Source organism: Amblyraja radiata, chromosome 14 (assembly GCF_010909765.2).
Source record: "Amblyraja radiata isolate CabotCenter1 chromosome 14, sAmbRad1.1.pri, whole genome shotgun sequence".
Classification (NCBI taxonomy): domain Eukaryota; kingdom Metazoa; phylum Chordata; class Chondrichthyes; order Rajiformes; family Rajidae; genus Amblyraja; species Amblyraja radiata.
This window is the reverse complement of record NC_045969.1, coordinates 18,695,743-18,711,895: the sequence shown is the minus strand read 5'-3', so window position 1 is coordinate 18,711,895 and position 16,153 is coordinate 18,695,743. Positions and strand designations below refer to the sequence as shown.

At 42.7% G+C, this 16,153-nt stretch overlaps 1 protein-coding gene across 1 annotated transcript in view; it reads left to right on the top strand.

Moving 5' to 3' along the window:
- The window catches only part of zbtb11 (zinc finger and BTB domain containing 11), a 28,246-nt gene extending 13,189 nt beyond the window's left edge, over window positions 1-15,057 (top strand). Inside the window, exons 7-11 of the mRNA XM_033032705.1 lie at window positions 3,813-3,957; window positions 6,003-6,120; window positions 7,225-7,383; window positions 9,025-9,200; window positions 12,819-15,057. Of these exons, the coding sequence (XP_032888596.1) occupies window positions 3,813-3,957; window positions 6,003-6,120; window positions 7,225-7,383; window positions 9,025-9,200; window positions 12,819-13,471 (1,251 nt within the window). The 3' untranslated portion in view covers window positions 13,472-15,057. The remainder of the gene's footprint in view (window positions 1-3,812; window positions 3,958-6,002; window positions 6,121-7,224; window positions 7,384-9,024; window positions 9,201-12,818) is intronic.
- The last annotated feature ends 1,096 nt before the right edge of the window (window positions 15,058-16,153 follow it).

Sequence of the window (16,153 nt, the reverse complement as noted above, 5' to 3'; positions counted from 1 at the left end):
TGGATTTTGCCTCTTAGAAAATTAAGGTGCTTCTAATTAGTATAGCTATTGACTGAGCTTAAATCACGTTGCGATATATTTCTGACTTTCTGATTGAATGTCTCTTCCTTCAGTTAGCAGTGTTGTTCCTCTTTGAATTATATCATTTTAGATCATAAATTTTGATTGTTGATAAAGATTGTACAAAATTGTAAAAATCTACCACGTTTTCATAGCAGTGAAACGCATTCAGAACCGCTGTAGAACTGGTAGATATTTTGTTATTGGAAACCACCTCTGTGCTTAGGAAGAGAAAATTGCATGATTTCCTATTAGTCACATTAATCACTTCCAGTGTGAACAGTGGTTCAAGTTCGTTGCATTTATTATCACATGCACCAATTGGTACAGTGAGATTTGAATTACCATACAGCCATACGAATAAAAAGAACACAATACACGATAGAATTTAACATGAACATCCCCACACAGTGGGATCAGCATTTTCCAATTTGAGAGAAGGCAATAAAGTTCAGTCATCTTCATCTTTGTTCACCCGTGGTCGGGGCCTTTGAGTCCTCCGCAGTCGCCACTAAGGGCGACCCGATGTTTCAGGCCCTCTCGCCGGGATGATCGGGACTCCAGCGTCGAAACGGAGAACACTCTCAGCGGCTTGGAGTTTCTGAATCGGCCACTTCCTACTGGCGACTGCGGCTCCTGAAGTCCAGAGGCTGAGCTGGGCGGAGATTCAACGCTGGTGACCCCCGGCAAGAGTTCCCAGGACACCACGATGTGAAAGTCAGCGCCGCCCGCGGCTAGAAGCTTCTCAAACCACTGCTCCACGGTGTTAAACAGCAGTCCCAACACTCCGGAGCTCCGGCGATCCCCGATAAGGCATCGTTCCGCTCCGCGATGGAATCCAGTGCTGCGCTACTGCTGAAGTTCTGGCCGGTCTCCGGCAGGAAAGGCTGCGCCAATCCAGATGGTAGGCTGCGAGGGGGGTGCGAAGATGCAATTCGGAGAAAAGATGCATCCTCGACCAGGAAGTGACTGAGAAAACAGTTTCCCCCTTCCCCCCCCCTCCCCTCCAACCCCACATAAAAAATACTAAGAAACCTCTAAGACCATACTTTTGACACAAAGAAAATTAACAAAAAGGGTGAAATAAGACAAACTGCTGGCATGACCAGATTTGACTTACTAATGCTAGCTGCAGGCTATGGGCCGAGCATCAAAAATGTGTCTAGAAATCGATTTTCATGACCCACATCGCGGAACTACATGACAACTTCCACAGATTTAGTTGAAATATAATTGAGAAGGATGTCATAGCTCGTCAGTGCCGAAAGTTGCACATTAAATAATTAAACATTAGAAAATGAGATCGGGAAAGTAACCACCATCTAGTGGCCAATGCCCATATTACACCATGGGCAGCCTATTTCCGTGTTGTAGTCCATTTAAACTATATTATTATACACATACACACACACACACACACACTATATATATATATATATATATGACTTGTAAATATGACAGTAATTATATATAATTAAGTATAATTATATTATTTAAAAATAATATAATTGTGAGTGTTTTGTTAATGACACTGTCGCAGAGGTCCTGCTCCTGAACCAGCCTAATTAATGGGTGAGGGCAGTTCTTGTGGGCTCCTCCCTTTACTGAATCCCACTGACTGCCAGTGTGCAGAGTGGGGGTCACAGCCATAGTGGGACTGGGGCAGTTCCAGGCTGGGGAACAGTCCTGCAAGGCATCTTCCAGTCACTTTAATAGGAAATTTAATGAGACTGCACAGAGGTCCCAGGTTTTAAGGGCTCATGAACCTGCCGAATTAAAGGGTCAGGACAGATCCTCTGAGTTCCCCCATTTACTGAACCCCACTGACTGCCATAGTGGGGAGAGTGGGGGTAACGTCCATAGTGGGACTGGGGCAGTGCCAGGCTGGGTGACAGACCTGTAAGAGACCTGTCTTATTTCTGATGTAAATGTCACATCCTGACCAAGAATCGAATGCTCTGATTTTTACTCGATGAATATTCATTTTAAGCTACAATGAGCCTATATTTATGTTAGAGACCCCCAATGGTGCCTTTGCAAATGAGGGCTATTACCTTTAACCTAAAATAACCCTAAAAGTGTTGCATTGTTTGAGTATCTGTAGTTTGTGTGTGTTTGTGTATACCTGTCAAACGTGTATCTGTGGATGTATGTATGTGTGGATGGATGTATGTGTGGATGTGTGTGTGGATGGATGTATGTGTGTACATGTATGTCTGTGTGCGGATGGATGTGTGTGTGTGTGTGCGGATGTATGTGTGTGTGTGCATGCATGGAAGTTTGCGTACGGATGGATGTGTGTGTGGATGTGTGTATGTATGTATGTGTGTATGTATGTATGTGTGGTGGACTGTCGCACTGTCATTCACCAGCACACCATTATCATAAGTAATTCACTCATTGTTTAAATAATTTGACCAAATAAACAGTGAAACGATTGACATTAAAATAAAACTTTATATGATCATTTATTTCCCCAATTTATTTGTTTACATTACATCTGATCTTCATCTGAATATTCTTCATCAGATTCCAAGTCTTTTGATAAGTTTTGATAAGTCCATTGATAAGTTAGTTCAAGTTCAAATGGAGGGTCAGGCAGAGGCTACAAAAAAAAACATCTCATAGTCATTAAGTCTGCTTGGACTTCAATTCATAAAATTTCAACCTCTTCTTAATGTTAATGAGAATAACACTGTTACTACCATAGATAAATTAGTTAATCTATGGTAGTATGTACAGCCTCCCCCCGCGGAGATGATCCAAACACACTCCACGGCTGCGTTCGCGAATCAGCTGCTTCTTAATTGAGACCGCAGCTTCACTATGTTAAGTACATAGGCCCCGCGGTCGGAAGACTTTTTCCCAGTAAGTGGTCGCAGGCAGCTCCGAGAATAGATATTAAAGAAAACTTATTAGACTTCAACAAGCTGGCATTAGTGAAAATGTTTAATTTACTTTGTTATGGATACACATAGTTTAGGCCCTCATCTTCATGAATGAGTGAATGAATGAATGAATGAATGAGTGAATGTACAGCCTTCAAATCACATTATAAAAGGGTACAATTAAAGTACATGCAGATTAATTTTCATAAATTCAGACTTTAGATCTTACCTTTCAGTTCCAGTTGATTCACAAAGTTTGACTGGTTTCACAACTTGGCTGACCTCAGCAGGGACTTTGCTTTCAAGGCTTTGTTCCACTTCTATTCATTTAGCTGTACATTCTTCAGACTTCTTAATGCTTTTCTCACTAAATTCAATTACCCTGCTGCAAGTTTCCACATCATGTATTCCACAGAACAACAAAGGACCTTCATCGGAATCTCCAGTAAAACAGGCATCAGTAGAAATACTCTCAGCCATGTTGTGTGCTCCCTGCCTAGCTAGCCTGAAACAAAGCGCGTGATTGGCCAACTGGCATCCGACGCAATGTCAAGCGTGCTTTGATTGGACTCGAAAATTTTCCGGTGTTTCTCTAATTTAATTAAAATGTGCAAGTTTTGCTCTTGACGAGTTTCAGGGATGGTTTATATAATATTTTTACACAATATGTGAATATTTTGTGTAGTTCCGTGAGTTGGGTCACAAAACTGCTCCAAAAAGCTCCTTGGCCCACAGCCTACTGGTTGAACAAGGAACTGGAAGGTAAGCAGTGCCTAAGCACCCAACCTATGGAGGGAATTGATTTTGCAGACAGGAATAGACTAGGTTGCTCAAAGAATTATAATATTTTAACTTTATTTTTAGATATGTGGAAAAACTTTTGGCTACAAACATAGCCTAAGACTACACATGGCTCACCATGGAGGGAAAAGGGAATTTAGCTGTGATATATGTGAAAAACTATTTGCTACAAAGCGCAGTCTTCAGGAGCACAATAGTGTTCACACAGGTAAGGAAACAAAGAACTGATAATTCACGGTTGCTAGAAATGTATGAGATCCCAGTGTAATTTCTCCAATAACAGGAAATGTTTCAACAGTGTAATGCATTTCTTCTTGCTTCAGTTTCTGGTGGTATTTATGTTTCTTCACCTAGAAAAATAAATATTGCCAACAATGTGTCTTATGCTGTGAAGAGGTGTTTAGCTGATTGACCCTGGAGGCTATTCTGTGCTAACATCCCTGCAATATTCCCGTTCTTTCACAATGTTTGTGTCTATTATTGGCTATATGGGGTTATTAAAGTCTTAATTTACTTTGAGATAATAGTGAAGCGAAGTCAAATCCATGTTTTGGCTATCTTATCTCCAACAACTTGTTGTAATCTCTTTCATCACGTTTCTGTGCTATCCACAATAATGAAATAACCTCGATCAAAGTAACAAATGACAGCCAATATAATTATGATGAAGGTAATCTCTCCTCCATCCTTCTGAACCTGTTTATAACCTTTGATTTGGTTGATATCGTTTTCCAAAGCCACTGTCATCCAGCAGGATAGACCATACTCACCTGGTTCCTCTCTTGTCTCTCTGGTGGTAGCCTGACTATAGGCAATGTGGCTTCTCCAATCAGACCTTCTGATGTTCTCCCAATGATTTCTACATGGCCTCTTATTCCTCATCCAAATATTGCATTCTGTTGACATTATGGAGAGTCTTAGAGTCAATGATATACCCAATTCTACCTCAATTATCCCGACTCCTGCATTGTCTCTAAATTGATAAATGATTGCCTGACAGCCATTAAATGTATTGTATTGTATTGTATTGGATGAACATAATGTTTCCCTGGTTTGATAATGGAATCATCAATACTATCTACAATCCTCTGCAAAAAAAATTGTTCTAAAGTCATCAAATCCAATTATCTCCTTATTTGTCTGAAATGAAACTAGGTAATTTGGTCATCACACTATAGGAAGGGTATGATTGCACTTGAGAGATTGCAGGGGCAATTCACCAGGATGTTGCCTTGGATGAAGTGTTCCAGCTCATGAGGAGTACGTGTCAGCTGTGTTTGGTTTCCTTGCAATGGAAGAAGCTGGAGGTGGGGTTGCTGATTGAGACATACAAAGATGTGAACAGTGTGGAAAAAGGACAGATTATCCAAAATTGGGTTTGTAAAAAATTGAAGATGTAGGTTTATGTTATTGGGAACCGGTTATAGGTTTAGGTTACAGTTTTAGATGGGATCAGAGGTATTTTTCACTCACAGTGGTTGGAAACTGAAAGCCTCTCTCAGATTGACCCAGACAATTTGCAACCTCAATGTAAACTTTTAACCTTATTTATTTTCCATTGCTATGATCAACTATGTTTGTTCATCGAACATAATTTGCCTCCCCCCTGCTTGAGGCACAGTGATGCATCCAACAGCGTTACTGTCTCACAGTGCCAGAGAGCTTTAATCCTGATCTTGGGTGCTGCCGTTGTGGAGTTTGCACTTTCTTCCTTTAATTGCATACGTTTCCTCTGGGTGTTCCAGTTTCCCCCTACATCCTAAAGAATTGCAGGTTGGTGAGTTAATTGGTGGCAATTACTCCTAGTGTGTATGTGAGATTAGAATCTCGGAGAAATTGATGAATATATGGGAGATTAATAAAGGGATTATTGTAGGATTATTATAAATGAGTGGTTGATGGTTGGCGTGGACTCGGTTGAGGCCAAGGGAGCCTGTTTCTATCCTTTATATTTCCATTACTCTGTGGCTCTCTTTCCGTGGCACCTTTGTTCTATTTTCTGCTCAATCTTGTGAATAATTTGGGACTTCTTTGCAAGGTACAGATCAATTAATCAAAAAGCAGAATATTCTGAGCAAAAAGTACACAACTTTGCCTTTCCTTTACATTCTTAACTACTTTTAGAAAATTGGGGGAAATTTCCCCGTGGATATCTCTGATTTGTATTTTCGTCTCCATTTCTAAAACAGTTTATTTGCACGTATTTAAAACATATTTTATGACATTTAGCTTGGTATTTGGTTAATATTTTAGGTGAATCCAAGTACCTCTGTCCGACTTGTGGAAAATGTTTTAAACGTGCCTCTGGCCTCAGCAAACATTTAAAGAGACATTTGCCGAAACCTGCAATCAGAAGCTTTCAATGCACCCAGTAAGTTGTGGCATTTATTTATTTTTAAATGGTCCTTTATGGTACCTATACATTTGCCATTGATAGTGAAATGGCAAACTGAGTTTAATCTGAGCAAATGTAAGGTGTTCTACTTTGTGTCAAATGCAAGATAAAAGTATACTGTAAATTACAAGATCCATGCAAGCATTGATGTATTGAGGGATCTTGGGGTGCAAGTCCATAGTTCCTGAAAATTGAAATACAAGTAGATAGTGAGGTTAAGAAAACATATGGCATACCTGCCTTTAGGCACTGTGTGTAGAAGTTGGTACGTCATGTTGCATCTTTACAGAACTTTAGTTTATCATGTGCAATTCGAGTCACTGCATTTTTGGAAGGTTGCGGAGGCTTTGGAGTAGGTGCAAAGATGTTCCCCAGGATGTTATCTCGAGGATAGGGCTCAGTTAAAAGGAGAGGTGGTCAAATTTGGACTGTTTTCTGTGGAGGTTTGGAGGCTGAGGGGTGACCTGACAGAAGTATTTAAAATTGTGAGAGGGATAGATAGTCGGTGACCTTTTTCCCCCCCATAGTGGAAATGTCAAATACTAGAGGAGAAAGATTTGAAGTGGGAAGAGGGAAATTTAAAGGAGATTTGCAAGGCAAGTTTTTTTTTTTTACACAGAGAGATGAGCGGAATGCACTGCCAGGGAAGATAGTGGAATTAGATACGATAGAAATAGACTGGCACATCAATAGACAGGGATGTAGAATGTGCAAGCAATGGGATCAGATTTAAATTGGTATCATGCTCGACACAGAATGGTGGGCCAATAAGCTCCTGTGCTGTACTGTTCAAGGCTCCAGGTCAATTGGCACATCTGGCAAAATGAAAGTTTGACTGAATGGACACAAAGTAGAAAACTGGATAGCGATGATTGCACTTGGTTATGAGATATTTGGAGTAGGCAGTATTAGGATCCCCTATCATTGTGGATTCCTGAATTCATTTTTATTTTTACTGTTTAACTTAGTACTTCACATTAATCAATCAGATCATGGTATCGCAAATTAATTGGACGGCTAACTCATTACAGTTAAATTGAAACGAAAATGTCTTCTGAGAGGATATCTTCACTTTTGTAGGTGTGAACGAAGTTTTTATGAAGCACGTGATCTGCAGCAACACATGTACAAGCACCTTGGGGTTAAACCATTTCAGTGCCAGATCTGTGGGAAGTGTTACAGTTGGAAGAAGGACTGGTATTCTCATGTAAAAGCACATTCTGTTACAGAGCCATACAAGTGAGTTCAATCGATATTTACAAAGGGAGTATAATTTGTATGTCAGAGATGTTTAACCATTCCATTACAGGACATTTATATAAATATTAATGATATTACACTGATGTGTATAAATTATCAAATTAATACTGAAGAAGGTAAGTGTAGATTAATTTACTTGGATTATTGACTGAGGGTTGGCAAGAGTATGGGATTTGTTGTTGGAATGGTCATAAGGGCATGTACTTTTTTTCCTATCATTGCTGGCATAACAGATTATCTTACCAGCATTGCAGAATGTCAGTTGAATAGTGGGTTGAAATGGCTGGGACAGTGATTCAATATAACAAACATCTCATTCAGCAGACCTCATTCTGAGTCCCCATGTCCATACATAGCTAGCTTATCAAAAAGTGCTCTGCATCATTTGGTCTCTTTGGAGCAAAAAATGATTTCATTTTTGTTATTAATGCATGAAAAATCGGTTGTCTTTATTAAGGAGAGATGGAGACCATCTCTCGGTAAATACAAAGGAGAAATACTCATTTAGGATCTTGCCCATCTCCTGTGGCTCTACACAGAGGTGACCAGTTTGATTCCTAAGAGGTCCCATTCTTTAGTTACCCTTTTCTCCCTTAAGTATTTATAAAATCTTTTGCGATTGTCCTTAATGCTACCCACCAGAGCTATCTCCTGGCCGCTTTCTGCGCTTCTGATTTCCTTTTTTAGTTTACTCCTTAGCTCCCGAAAATCATTCAGGGATGCATTTTATCCCAGCTGCCGATACCTGCCCCATGCAACCTTCTTGTTTTTGACTAATGTCTCAAATTCCCTCGTCAACCAAGCTTCCCTACGTTTGCCTGCACTCTAACGGGGACGTACACATCCTGAGCTTTGTTCAGTACACTTTTAAAAACATCCCACTTGGCCGTTGTTCCTTTCCCATTTGATGACCTGCTCCAGTCAACTTGAGCGAAACCTTCTCTTATACCCTCAAAGTTGGCCTTACCCCAGTTGAGCATTTTAACACGTGGACCCTATCTGTCCCTATCCATAACCATCTTAAACCTAATCGAACTGTGGTCACTGGTCCCAAAGGGCTCCTCCACACACACTTCATTAACTTGTCCTTCTCAATTTCCCAATACTAGATCCAGCGTTGCCCTCTCACATGTGGGGACCTCCACATACTGCTTAAGAAAACTCTCCTGAACACTTTTGAGAAATTGCACCCCATCTGAACCCTTCATGCTATGATTTTCCCAGTCTATATTGGGAAAGTTAAAATCCCCTACGACAACAACCTTATTTGACCTGCAGCTGCGTGCAATCTCTCGGCACATTTGTTCTTCTAATTCTTGTTGACTATTCTGGGGTTTGTAGTACACCCCAAACAAAGTGATCATCCCATTCTTGTTCCTCAGCTCTGTTCCTGAAAAGTAATTGTAATCTTTGTATGCTTACTAATGTATAGATATTTTAATGCCTTGTTAAATAATTAGAAACTTGAGTGATTAAAATTAATTCTGGTGAGGTTGTTACACATTTGCTGTAATTTCTGCAGTTTGAAGAAGTCTAAAATCCACATTTATCTCATGTGAAAATAATCACCTAGGACCTGTAGGAAATGATGAATCCAATCTTCATTCTTTCTATTTTCAGGTGTAATGTTTGTGGAAAAGAATTCTTTGAAAAAGCTCTTTTTAGGCGACATGTCAAAAAGGCCACTCATGGCAAGAAAGGCAGAGCTAAACAGATGCTCGACCGTACCTGTGAGCACTGTGGGAAGAAGTTTTCACAACTTAGAGAATATCGGAGGCACATGAACAATCATCAAGGTAAATTATAGCAAAATTCACCAAAAGTAAAATTAATGTTGGCTTTATACCGTGACTTTCTAATGTCACATTTTTAAAAATGTGACAAAAATGAAATGCGGTGATAAATATCAAAATAAATTGAAATTTAAAATAAATTCATTGTCAATATTCCCTTTACATCACATTCTTTAAAACATACATACTCTGCTCCCCACCTGTTCAAAAATCCCGATGGTTTGCCATTTAGCTCGCGTGACGTTTCCTGTGCTCCCTTTGAATTCACTGGGACCCTGTATCCCATGCTCCATTTTAACATGCTGAGGTCCTGTATCCAATGTTCCCTTTGCATTCTTTGAGGCCCTGTATCCAGTGCTCCAATTTGCAACTTGCTATGGCCCTGTTTTCCCATTAGACTTGCCTGGAGTTCTCTTTCCCATACCCCCTGTCAACCTATTGGGCCCCTGTTCCCATGCTCCCTTTAAACTTTGACGCAAGGAACTGTGGATGCTGGAATCTTGCATGGAACAGTGCTGGAGTAACACAGCGTGTCAAGCAGCATTTTTGGAGAACATGGATAAGCAATGTTTCGGGTCTGGACCCTTCCGACTGAAGAAGGGTCCATACCGGAAACATTGCCTATTCTTGTCTTTCAGAGATGCTGCCTGCCCTGCTGAATTTTTCCAGTACTTTGTGTTCTACTCCCTTTAAACTTGCTTTGGTCCTCCTTCCTCCCCTTTGTAATGTTTCTTTTATAGGTATTTTAAGATTAGACTGATACAATTTAAACTGATACTTATGGGCCTGTCCTACTTCTTAGGCAACTGTTCGCTTTAGGCGGGTGGTTGCCAGAGAGTTGCCTTCATGTTCGTGAGGAGTTCCTGCATTCTGGGAACTAGTCGTGGCCTCATTATGGTCGCCGCGAATTTTTCAACATGTTGAACAATTCGCGGTGAGTAGAATGAAGCCGCCATGGAGAGTAGCAAGAATTCTCGTGCCATAGGTGGGTCGCCAGGAGGTCCTAGTGGGCTGCCAGGAGGTCGAAGGTTCTTTCTTGTAGGTTGTAGCCGGTGCTGACCGGTGAATTTCATCGGCTCATTGGGGAAAAAACTGTAAGCAGTAGTTTTCAGAACCAAGGATAACCGACCGGTTAAATGTCCGCCGAGCTTCACAGCCGTGTATCTCTGGCTTCTTAAAAGTTGTCTCCACTCCTTCTCTACCCCACCATTTTAAAGGACTTACCGCACACTGTGTCTGACAGTTGCCGTTCCAGTTGCCGTTTTTTCAGGCGACTGCCGGCAACTTGACAGTCGCCGTCAGTCCCCTGAAAAACTGCCTAAGTGGGACAGGCCCATTAATCTCCCTACCCCAAAGAGACATGAGAGTGTTCAGGTAAAGAGTAATTCCAGCCAGTGTGTCAAGAAATTATCTTTTGGGGGGGAAGGGAGGGGGTGGGGGGGGTGGGGGGGGGGGGGGAGGTGGAGGGGAGTAAAGGTGGGGGAGGGAGAGGGTGGGGGGAAGGGTGGGAGTAAGTGAAGGAGGGTTGGGGGGGATGGAGGGGAGGGTGTGGAGGAGACAGAAGTGGGGAAGGGGAGGGAGAGAGAGGAGGGGGGAGAGAGAGGAGGGGAGAGAGAGAGGAGTGGGGGAGAGAGAGGAGTGGGGCGGCAGCGTCCCCACCAGGCGCCGGGCCCGAGGACTATCTGAGGACTGTCAAAAGCAGCGCGACAGGTGATCGGGCTGGGGAGACGGAGAGGATGTCGTCCCCTGTGACGGCCGCCACGCCCACTTTTTCACTGCACTTCCCCGCTCCTGCGCTGCGATCACGACCGCCGCCGCCATGTTGTAAAACTTCAAGGAGCCCAGCGGAGCGCGCAGCATGCCTTGAGCACGTGTTCAACGGCTTTAATCCAGAGCCCTGGGGGGGGGGGGTGCGGCTGGACCACGTAACTCGCAGCTCGTGGAAAACTGGCCAGCAGACTGCGCGTGGCCGCGAGGAGCAGAGCCATTGTGACGTCATCAGATCGCTTCAGCACATCTATGTACTTTTAAAACTCTGTGGGTGTACGGCATTTTGCATTTGATTCGTTACTCCGCGCAAACCAGACGCAAAAACGCCGACATTTTTACCATTTCGCTAGCGATTTTACTTTTATATTCGCACATCCACTCCTTGGTCAATTATTTCCCCAGATGTTGAGTAAAATTGATCACAAAGCTCAAACAAAACTCAACTTTTAAGATCTGAACGCTCTTACCAGCTGCTGACGTCACAATGCCCACATGCCGACCAATCCAAGCTGCTTCTCTCAAGTCATTTGGCAACCCGGCTCTCCTCCCCCCTCCCCTCTCCTCTCCCCACCCCCCTTCTCCCTCTGCCCTCACTCTCTACCCACCCCCCCCCCCTATCTAGAAGCGCCTGCGAGTTGGGCGCTATGCGTCAGTAGATAGGCCGATTATGGGGTAAAAGGAGCAAATTAATAATATTAATATATTAACAAGGGGGTTAGTTAGCGTGTGTGCGGGGGGGTAGTTAGTGTGTGTGGGGGGGTGGTTAATGTGTGTGACGCCGCATGCCGCCCCCCCCCCAACCGCACGTTGGGGGAACAGACCCAACGGGTCTGCACTTGGTCTAGTTAGATTTTTTAAAATCTCAGATTGGTGAAGAATTTGAAGATATAACTTGGGAAATAATAAATAAAATGTTCAGATGAGGTGATTTTTGACATCATGAGGTAAATCTCTACCAGAATGTGTAAAAAAACATTACCGCGTCGGGTTTTCAAGGAGATGTGAATCAAAGAAAAAGACTCAAGTAAACAGACACATAAGTAAACATCCAAGATCAGAGATTTATAATAATACTAGACCAAGGGGAACCCGTTTGGTGCTGTCCCCTCAACGCGTGGTTGCGGGGGGGGGCGGCCTTCGGCGTCACACACTAACCACCACACAAACACACCCCTTGATGTTATATTAATATTATTCATTCGGTCCTTTTACCCCACCCCCCGCCCTATCCACTCACACATAACTCCCAACTGCGCAGGCGCGGCTAGAGAGGGGGGTGGAGAGCGACTGGGAGAGGGGGTAGAGAGGGAGGGGGGGTAGAGATTGTGGGGTGGGGGGGGGGACGCGGCGTCATAGGGGAGGGCTGGTTCCCGAACGCAATACTCCACCACTCACCCATAAGTCCCAATATTCACAACTCCCTAGAGAGGGGGGGGGGGGGGGCGGGGGCAGGGGCAGAGAGGGAGGGAGGGGTAGAGAGGAAGGGGGGGGGCAGAGAGGGGGGGGGGGGGGAGGGGGGGGGCTCCCTCCCCTCCCCCTCCTCTCCTCCCGCCCCTCTCCCTCCTTTCCTCATCCCACCACCCCCTCTCCCCCCTCCCTCCACACCCCCTCTCTCTCTTCCCCCCCCCCTCTCTCTCTTCCCCCCCCCTCTCTCTTCCCCCCCCCCCCCCCTCTCTCTTCCCCCCCCCCTCTCTCTCTTTCTCTGCCCCGGGGAGGGGGTATAGAGGGAGGGGGAGGGGGTAGAGGCAGCAATATCCAATGGTAATCCAATGAAAAAGGAATAAACCTAAATAAAAATCATATTTTTAGTATAGTATTATTTATTTTCTGCTTGAATTATTATTTTTTTAGGTGTGAAGCCATTTGAATGTTTGACCTGTGGAGTAGCCTGGGCTGATGCACGCTCGCTTAAACGACATGTGCGGACACATACAGGAGAACGGCCTTATGTCTGCCCGATATGTAATGATGCCTACATCGATGCTCGTAGTTTACGTAAACATATGACTAAGTTTCATAAAGAACATGTTCCTGGCAAAATAATGTTAGAGAAAGACACTCTTCAGTTTCATAATCAAGGAACGCAAGTAGAACATGCCATCAGAATCTTAGCTGCAGAAATGCAAGATGAACTGGACAAATCGGATTTAGTTGGCGAGGAAATTGAGACTGTCATCGTGAGCGGAGAAGCTGTGGAGGCGGTTGAAGCTGTGGAAGCAGTGGAAGCGGTAGAGGCAGTGGAAGCGGTCGAGGCAGTGGAAGCTGCGGAGGCTGTAGAGGCAGTGGAAGCTGTGGAGGCAGTGACCGCAGTGGAATCTGTTGAAGCTGTTGGTGTGGAAAACCAGGACGAGACACTGCCCAGGCTAACGGATCATGGAATTATGCAGGTGGTTAACTATGTATTATCTCAACAACAAGGACAGAAGCTTAATGAAGTTGATGAAACTGTGGAAGTGGAGGTTGCTCGTATTGGAGAGGCTGAAGAAAATGTGCAAGAAAACTGAAAAGTTTGGGACATATCCTGAATATTGATTGTATACATTATCAAATGTGGGCACTTGTTTATGTTTAAACCATTCTTCCCTAATAACATCGTGGTCCTGCAATGGCTAGAAATAAGTAACTGGCAGACTTTTCTAAGTATTTCTTGGACTCCTCACAAAGCAGTAATTCAAAGTGGACAAGTAATAATGATAAAGGGAAGGTTTGAATTCTGAAACCAAAAGATATTTTTTGCATTTGAGTGGTACTTGTAGCATTCTGCAGTAAAGCTTGAGCTACCAGCAATTTTAGCAGCAATCGCATTTTTTTTCCCATTGCTTTCTTGATTTAAGCATTGATAAATTCAATGGAAACTATCCTTTATCAGTATTTTATGCAGGAGATCAGAATTTTGTAGATTGCAACTCATAAGCATCCATAAATTATTTAAACGGGCAAATATTTACCTGTGTAAAAATTTGACTAATTTCTTGTGCACTATACCAGAAAGAATGGGTCAGATTGTAAAAACAAGGAACTGCAGATGCTGGTTAATACACCAGCAGTTTGTGTCCAATTGGTCAGATACATAAACAGAGCATGGAAGAGGGGAACTGGCCTCATTTACCATGTACCTTTTAGAAGAAATCAGTAGAATTTGAATTTAACTGGGTGAAAGATATTTATAAGCACAATGTTTGTTCTGAATAAATAAAAAAAATAAAGGTTAGATTTCTAAATTCTCAGTTCAATTTCAACATGAGGCCGGCCCTGTTGGGATTATTTAAGATTTTGACAAATGGTTCTTCATTTCCAAGTTGAGTCCTGATGATTCCATTACTGTTAACTTCCATAAAATCATTAGTATAGGAGAAACATAAGGCTGCCATTCATCCCATCATATGCTAGTTGTGCTAAATTGGCTAAGGTGAAGCTCATCTTGAATACATTTGGAAATCCCTTAAGGTTGTTACATTCTTCTGTGAAATTGCACAATTCGGTTGTAAGGAAAGTGTTGTAAATCTAGAAATACTAATCTTGGGTCACAACAAGAGCAAGTTTACCTTTTTTTGTCCAATAGGAGGCCTTTGGTGGGCAAATGAGTGAAATGTGATTTATGTAAATAAATGGGGATATAATACGTTTATGCATGTCTACAAGTTTCCAAATTCAGTCACTGTTAATCAAACTATGTATATGTGACTTTAAAAATAATTTGCAAAAAACCTCCATGTAATATAGAACACTGAGAAGTTGGCTGTTTTCCTAATGATCTTGAGGCATTCCAGAAATATATATTAGGCGAAAACAATTTAAAGGTGCAATCAGGATTTTTGTTTGGAAATTCTGTCTTGTCTGGCTATAAGCTTTCATGCACAATTATTAAAAAGAAACTATTAAGTCTCATTAGCTTAATTTTTCTTTATCAGAGAACACACCAATTTTATATTAAAATTGTTATTTTGGTTTCAGTAAAAGCTTAGTTTTCTTTAGTGTTGAATTGAATTATACCTAAAGATATTCACAGGATGTTGATGTCAGTGTCTTAAATGCCCTTGTAGATGGTGCCACTTTGAATGTTAGTACATTAAACCCTTGTTAATATGGACCTCTTTGTAACAGGATTTCGGTTATAGCAGATGAAGCTACTGACCATAACCGCCAGGCCAGACTGCCGACACAACCCCCAGACGCTTCCAGGCCACGCTGCCAACGCCAACCCCAGCCTGCACCACCTCCCCGAAGCTGTCGGGCCAGACCTACTGTTGCCACTGCAGGTCCGCACAATTTCCTCGGTCACTGACTTTTACTTGCACTCTGACCGCCCACGAGTCGCGACCAATGACCACCAATCCTTGCTTCTCCCCCCGTCCACCAGTAGGCTACAGCCATCTATGTCACCGATCCATGTTCTCCAGAGATGCTGATTGACATGCTGAGTTACTCCAGCACTTTGTGTAATTTTGTGTGTTAACCAGCATCTGGAGTTGTTTGGTTCTACTGCGGTACTTAAACGATGATAATTTCTTACTCAATTATAGCGGACAATTGGCAATAACGGACACCATTCCTCCAATCTGTTATAATATGGGATTTCTGCATAGTCAAGAGAAATTCATAATTGTATGACATGGGATTGGGTTTCAGAATTTAAACTGGGCACCAAAAAATGAATTGCAGTATTTATTTTCAAGGAAAATCTGACCGATCAACATTTCAGGTGCTGGCATTTTCCATTATCTTGTGGTATTGACCTACCTAATAAGAGTCAAGAGTCAAGAGTCCCAGATAGAACAATGAAATTCGTACTTGCAGCAGCAAAACAGAATATGTAAACATACACTGTAAACAAAAAATAAACAAGGAATAAAAAGTTCACTGTGTATATATGTGTGTGTGTGTGTGTGTGTGTGTGTGTATACACACACTAAGGGTCTTTACCCAAACCAGTTTTCAGGCTCCTGTACCTTTCTCCCGAAGGCAGGGGTGAAATTAGTCTGTGGCCAGGATGGTGTGGGTCTCTGATGATGTTGGCTGCCTTTTTGAGGCAGTGACTCCTGTAAATCCTTTCAATGGTGGGGAGGCCAGGACCAGTCCAGTCGACTGGGAACACAGGTTCACCACTTTTTGCAGTTGTCTTCCAGAGCATTCAAGTTGCTGAACCAGGCCGTGATGCAACCAGTCAATATGCTTTCTGCTGTACA